This window comes from Hevea brasiliensis, chromosome 12, assembly GCF_030052815.1.
Source record: "Hevea brasiliensis isolate MT/VB/25A 57/8 chromosome 12, ASM3005281v1, whole genome shotgun sequence".
In the NCBI taxonomy this organism is placed as follows: domain Eukaryota; kingdom Viridiplantae; phylum Streptophyta; class Magnoliopsida; order Malpighiales; family Euphorbiaceae; genus Hevea; species Hevea brasiliensis.
The window spans coordinates 20,844,234-20,851,865 of NC_079504.1; the positions used below are offsets into that span (position 1 = coordinate 20,844,234).

Consider the following 7,632-nt stretch of genomic DNA (forward strand, 5'->3'; position numbering starts at 1 on the left):
TTAAGAAGAGTCACGGAAAAGAAAAAGAAAGAACTACTACAATTACAATTGATGATGGTATTGACAGTGAATTTTTGAATATGAATGATGACAGGGAAAAAGTAAAAGATCCATTTACAAGATGAGTGGTTAATAGATTCTGCTTGCCCATTCCATATCTGCTCAAAGAAGGAGTGATTTGATGTGATTGAGGAAAAGGAAGCAGAGAAAGTGAAGCTAGCTGATGGGAACAAAATGAAAGTTGAAGGTGTTGGAAGAGTGCAGATCAAGCTGCATGATGATCAAGTAAAAATGTTCGATGAAGTGAGATATGTTCCTAAATTTGAAAGGAACTTAATACCCTTAGGTAAAGTTGGATTTTTTGGTTATGGGTATTCAATTCATGGTGGAGTCATGAGAGTTAACCAAAGGGTTTTCGTGCTCATGAAGGGCAAGAAGATTGGTGAAAAGAATCTCTACAAATTAAAAGGAAGCACATTAATCAGAAGAATACAAGTTGAGATAAGAGGCAACATCAATAATCAAGAGTGTAAGAAAGTACTCAAGAGAAAATTGACTTTTGCAAAAGTTGAAAAGACTAATTCTATTGGACTTAGAGTTGAAGATTGTTTGAGTCCAAGTTCAATTAGGATTAGGAATTAAAATTAAATTAGAAAATTAGATAAAATAGGAAGTTTAGTAGAATTTAAATTATGATGTTTAATAATTGGAGTCCCAAAAGGATTAGGTTTTAGCAGCCTATATACATATGTAGTTGGTTGACCATTATATTGAATGTATTGCAGAGAGCTCACAAATTAGAGAGGTGTGTTAAATTCTATGAGTTTTATTTGAGCGATTTGTAAGGTTGAGAAAAATAATTAGTAGTTATAAATATCTTTCTTTAATAGTAGATTTGTAGGTAGAATAAGTTTACACCGAACCACATTAATTTTGTATCCTTTATTTTGTATGGGTGTGATTTTCATAACAAATTCATATATATATATATATATATATATATATATATATATATATATATATATATATATATATATATATATATATATGAAAAACTTAAGTAAATTTGATTTATTATGAATTCAAAAAATAAATATATAACATTTCATTTATTTTATGTATGGATCTTGTTATATTTTTTATTAGATGTTATATTTTTAACCCATAATAAACAGAATTTCACTTACCCATGAAATACAATAGCCAAACTTATTTAATTTGAAAGGATGAAGCTGTCCTTATATATATACATGTATCCTTCCATTTTTACCTTGGAGATTCCTTCATCAATATCCCTAGTCATGCTAATCACAAAATCCAAGTACTTATAAGGAACATGAACATTCTCATTCAGCTTCTCATATTCAAGAGTCACTTTTGCCAAGCTCCCCTGACCCTTGGGTGTGAGTTTCCAGGTGACAATAAGGACCTTGCAAATCTTGAATACATCACCTTCCAGACCAATTATAGTTACTATCTTCTTCTCCTCATCAAATTCAATCTTCTCTTTAAAGACCTCAGCTCTTCCATCTGTGCAATAGTTTTATCACAACATAAAGAGCATTAATACACAAGAAATTAATGTGCAATGGTTTTATTCCAAAATACGCATTTTAAGGAATTAAAATCAAAATTTTATGAGTTTTGGCTAACTGACATCAGAACCATGGTCAGAGTTGTAAAACCCAATCGATGAAGAGAAAAAAAAATGGGATCAAGAGATTTATTGTTGTTGCTGTGCCTATAGTGTACCTCCAGACCTTGATGGAGTCGGGGGTGACCCAATCATCGTCATGGACATGAACTCCTTGAATATTGGTCGGAGCGTGGTTAGGAACCTGATGAGCTTGCTCCTTCCAGAGACTCAAGAATTTATTAGGACTTGACTTGAGTTCTAGGAGAGTCTCCAACTTCCCCTTGAGAGCCATGATGTTCTATGTCTCAATAAAAGAATGTATTTGGCGATTTGATAGGCTAACATGTTGTGTTTTTATAGTTGTCAGGCATATGTACAATTTGTGTTTGCTGAGGGGTTAGAATACAATGACACGTGATCTTCACATTTGGATGTATTATATGTTGTGAGGCACAATTCACAATTTATTTATCATGTCAATATTTTATTGAGATATTTGGAGTTGACACAATTTATATATTATGTGCACTTATTTGGATACCACTGTGATAATTTTTTGTTTTCAGTAAAGAAATTCTTTTAATGGATTATATTAAAATTTTATGTAAACATTGGCTAACCGCAATCTCATTTTAAATTAAAAATAAAGAGGTTAAATTATAAATTTTAACAAATTTCAATGACTTTTTTATAATCTATATATCTATATTAAAGCTAAAGAAAAGAGTATGTGACACTCTCTTTATTTAATATTCTTATTTATTATTTTTTTTCTCTATTTTAATTGGATCAATTAATATATTTTAATATTAAAAATTAATATTTTTTATATAATTATTAATTATGACATTGGAAATATAAGTATATTAATTATATTCATCGTACATTACTATTTTTTTTATTTTTTGATTTTTAATATTTAAAATTTTAATTATGGAATAAAATGGAATAATGACATATGAATTTTGTTTTCTAATGATTTGAATAGTAGAACATTTGTTGTTATTATGCTCGCATTTGTCTTTTAAAATTAATTCAATTAGTTTGCATGCGTTCTCATTCACGTAAATAACTTTTTCATTTTTTTTTTTCAGAATTTTGAATCTTTTATGAAAAAATATTACATATGTATAAGAGCTTTTCCTTACAAGTAACTGTTTTTTTTTTTTAACAAAATTTTGAATTTTTTATTTTTTTACCTTTTCAATATTTTTCCTTCCATTAAGATAAGGTCAAGGAAGTAATATTAAATATTAGATTAGATACTTTTAGAATTATTGGTAAAAAAATATTCAATAAATCTTTAAGTAATTAATAAATGAATTATTAATTAATTAATTAATTAAAAGACACTAATAATAAATGAATTATCCCAATGAATTATGAAATAATTGTATTCCATAATATTATCCTTTTTTTAGTATAAAAAGTACACAATTTATACTTAAAAGTACCTATAGTTTCTACTTAATGAAAATATTTATCTTTTATTTCTAGTTCTACTTTATATTTAGTATTACTTATATATATCTTTATTAAAATATGAGATAAATAAATTATAATTGTACTCTAACAAACAATCAATAAAATTTTTATAATAATCCACGCATGGCGTAGGAATACAACTAGTTTACCAATAATTTAAACTCATAAATTAATTTAAAGAATCTATAGTTTTATATTATAATTTTGTTAAGCCTTGTGCTTATTGGTTATTGTTAGAAGAGTAAATATTCTCTTCTATTTCCTTAGGTTTGTTTGCCATGAATTTAAGTCTATACACAGATGGAAATTAGATGAAAATCATTCAAAGAGTTTTGAACAAAGTAACAATTCAATTTCGTATTTCATGCCCAACGCAGTATATATATATATATATATATAAATTATAAAACCTACTAGCTTTATTGGTATTAGTCATTTTTTTGACAATTTCAAATAAAAGCTAAGTGCAAATAGAAGCAAAAAAGAGCGGTGTGATTTGCTGTCCATTTTACATGATGACTGGACATGCGAATTTCGTACATCATAAATTTGACCACCCAACTCTCATGGATATTCAAGTAGCACAAGTGATGTGGGGCATGGACAACGAAGGATTAACAAAATCCATAGTTTTATATTAATCCATGCATAGTTTACTAATAACTTAAACTCATAACAATTGATTTAAAGAATCCATAGTTTTATATTATAATTCTATTAAGCCTCGTACTTATTGGTTATTATTAAAAGAGTAAATATTCTCTTCTATTTCCTTTGGTTTGTTTGCCATGAATTTAAGCCTACACGTGGATGGAAATTAGATGAAAATCATTCAAACAGTTTTGAACAAAGTAACAATTCCATTTTGTATTTCATGCCCAACGCAACATATAAAAAAAAAAAAATTATATAACCTACTAGCCTTGGTGGTATTAGTCATTTTTTGAATGTTTCAAGTAAAAGTTAAGCACAAATCAAAGCAAAAATGAGGGATGTGATTCGCTGTCCATTTTATGTGATGATTGGACATGCAAATTTCCTACATCATGTAAATTTGACCACCCACCCCTCATGGATATTGCAGTAGCATAAGTGATGCGAGGCTTGGACAACAAAGGATTAATAGAAGAAGCCAAAGCAAGGTATTCCAACCTTGGTGGTATTGGACATTACTTGACAATTTCAAGCATAAATTAAGTGCAAAGAAAATCAAATTACAATATTTACAAATTTTAAGCAAGCCATGGGACATTATCATAGCAAAATTTGGCACTGCAAATATAAGCAAATGTAAGTATCTTATATAATATTAATACTATTTATAAATAAGCAATCCATTGTAAGAGTTTGAAATATCAAGCACACATAATAATATCCATAAGTTAATAATAATCCCAATAATATAGTGCAAGGATTTTATCTATCACCCAAAGATAAGTTCATAATTCAAACCCAACAGTTAAATACAAGTTTATATTATCCAAAAAAAAAAAAAAAAAAAAGCATAATCAACCATATAAGGCAATGGAGACATCATCATCTATTGCCTTATAATGGTTGTAGTAAACACAATCCCATCAGTAGAAGTATCAACCAGTTGGAAAGAAACTTTATCCCCTCGCTTCACTTCATGATGGCTAAGGAATTGCCCCCTTGCCCTTGTACAGACAGCTTTCACTGTCCAACCTGGGGACATATTTCACCTTGAAATTCGTCCCCTCTCTTCCCCTCTCCCTCCCTCCCTCCCTCTAGGCATCAGAGATCAACTTCTAATGAAACTAATGTATTTGAGACAAATTTCTATATTTTTCATATATCTCAATGACTTTGTACATATGCTTATTTATATACAAAATTCCCAGCTTTACAAAGTAAACTTAACTTAATGCAAACTAATACAAATAGGAAACAAGATGTGCATAGGGAGAAAGAAATAATAATCCCTTTAATATAGGGATTGGGATTCTAACAGTACCCCTCAAGTTAGTTCATGTATATTAAACATGCCCAACTTACAAACTCAAAAATGAAACATTTTTCTACTAAGTCCCTTGGTGAATATATCAGCTAATTGATCTTTAGAAGTCACATGAGAGACACTCAATGATCCATCTATGATTTTCTCCTTTATGAAGTATCGGTCAATTTCTATATATTTGGTTCGGTCATGCTATACTAGATTGTGGGTAATACTAGCAGCAGCTTTGTTATCACAAAATAAGTATAAAGTATTTGTTTTTGATAGTTTCAGTTCTTCCATTAACTTTCATAACCATAACAATTCATAGATACCTTAAGCCATGGCTCTACATTCAGCCTCTACACTAGATCTAACAATCACACATTGTTTCTTACTTCTCCAAGTGACCAAGTTACCACTAATAAAAGTACAATAACCTGTTGTTAACCATTTATCGTTAAGAGATTCAGCCCAATCTGCATATGTAAAGGCTTTTATTTGAAGATGTCTATGCTTTGAAAAAAGCAGTCCCCTCCCAGGGCAGATTTCGGATATCTTATAATGTGAAAAAACAACTTCTAAATAAGATTCATATGGATCATTCATATAGTGACTCCCCAGACTTACTACAAAGGCTATATCTAGTATAGTATGTGAAAGATAGATTAATTTGCCAACTAATCTTTGATATCTCCCTAAATCCACTGACTCTCCAACTCTAGCTTGTAATTTATGATTTGCCTCAATGGGAAACTCTGCTAGTTTATAGCCTAGCATACCTATTTCTTCCAAAAGTCTAATATGTAATTTTTTTTTTGAGAAATAAAATCCCTTTATCGAATCTGCCAAACTCTATCTTAAGAAAGCACCTCAATTTTTCCAAGTCCTTAATCTCAAACTTCTGTGCTAGATGTTGTTTCAAATTTGCATTTTTTTTCCTCATCATTTCCTATCACTACTATATAATCCACAAATAATATGTAATGTGAACTTACCTTTACAACATTTTATAAATAAATTATGATTAGCATTACTTTGATAGAAGCCAAAGGAAATCACAGCCTTACTTAATCTATCAAACCATGCCCTAGGAGACCACTTTTGGCCATACAAAGCCTTTTTCAATATTCAAACCTTCTTTTTGTTTTTTTTTTCATCATTAAATCTTGGAGGTATTTCCATATACACTTCTTTTTCTAAGTCTCTATGCCAAAAAGCAATTTTGACATCAAATTGCTGTAAATTCCAATCAAGATTAATCATGTTCATATTTGCAATAGGGGCAAAAGTCTCTTGATAATCTATCCTATATGTCTGTGTGAATCTCTTTGCTACCAGTCTGGCTGTATCTGTTTTATTCCAACGCATTTAGGTTCTCAAATCCAATCTATTCAATCTCCCTGAGGTTTGAGGAGGTGGTTGGTCCTTATTAAATGGCTTATTACTAAGATGTGACCCAAGCCTAATAGTCACCCTCTGGGGTGGTTGGTCTTGGTTAGGTGGCTCATTACTAAGGTGTGACCCAAGTCTGATAACTTGGTTAGGAAAAACACCTCTTCCTCTTCCTCCTTGTACTCCTCCTAAAGAGGTGACTTAACAAGGAAATAAAGCTCAGATTCTCTAAAGGTAATATCCATACTGATAAAATATTTCCTAATAGGAAGATAATAACATTTAGATCCCTTTTAAGTACCAGAATAACCTACAAACACACATTTAAAAGCTCTAAGTTCTAACTTCCCAACATTTATTTGGTGGACAAAATAGACACATTCAAAAGTTTTTAGAGGAATAGTATAAGAATTATGGCCTTGTAAAACCTCTAAAGGGCTCTTAAAGTTCAATGTTCTTAGAGGCATTTTATTAATAAGATATGCTACAACAAAAACTGCTTCCCCTCAATAAGGTGTAGGTAGATTCATAATAAATATAAGAGATCAAGCCACCTCTGATAAATGTCTATTTTTTCTTTCAAACACCCCATTTTGTCCACTAGTCTTGACACAACTAGTTTAATGCACTATATCATTTGAATCCAAATAAGCATGAAAAAAACCATTAACATATTTTGTGCAATTATCAGTTCTTCAGATATTAACCTTAGCATCAAACTATGTGTAAATCATTTTGTGAAATTGTTGGAACTAAGAAAACCCTTCACTTTTCATCAAATAAACCCAAGTCAGCCTAGTGCAAAAGTCAATAAAAGTGACAAACCATCTATGTTTAGACAAATAAGTAGTTTGGATAAGTCCCCATACATCAAAATGAATAATCATAAAAGGGATAAAATTCTATTATATGTAGAAGGATAAGGTTATCTTGTGGGTTTAGCAGATTCACAAGCTTCATAAACTAGTAATTCTGAGTTAAAACTTTTAAATAAATTATAATTAAAGTAGAAAAAGATGGATGTCATAATCTCCTATGCCATTAGATAATCTCCTAATTAGCACTCATAGTTTATCTAACAAAGTCTGGTTTCCTTTGATATTTTAAGAACTACAATCACCATTTAGAAAATATAGACCATCTCACAATCTGCCACCGC

General features: G+C 30.0%; 1 protein-coding gene across 1 annotated transcript; it reads right to left on the minus strand.

Annotated features, from left to right (window-relative positions):
• Positions 1–380: 380 nt before the first annotated feature.
• LOC110652390 (MLP-like protein 329) lies at positions 381–1,928 on the minus strand. Its single transcript, XM_021807970.2, has 3 exons — positions 1,742–1,928; positions 1,271–1,530; positions 381–455 (listed from the first exon to the last, which is right to left on the minus strand). The coding sequence occupies exons 1-3, from the start codon at positions 1,926–1,928 to the stop codon at positions 381–383; spliced, it is 522 nt and encodes a 173-aa protein (XP_021663662.2).
• Between the last annotated feature and the right edge of the window lie 5,704 nt (positions 1,929–7,632).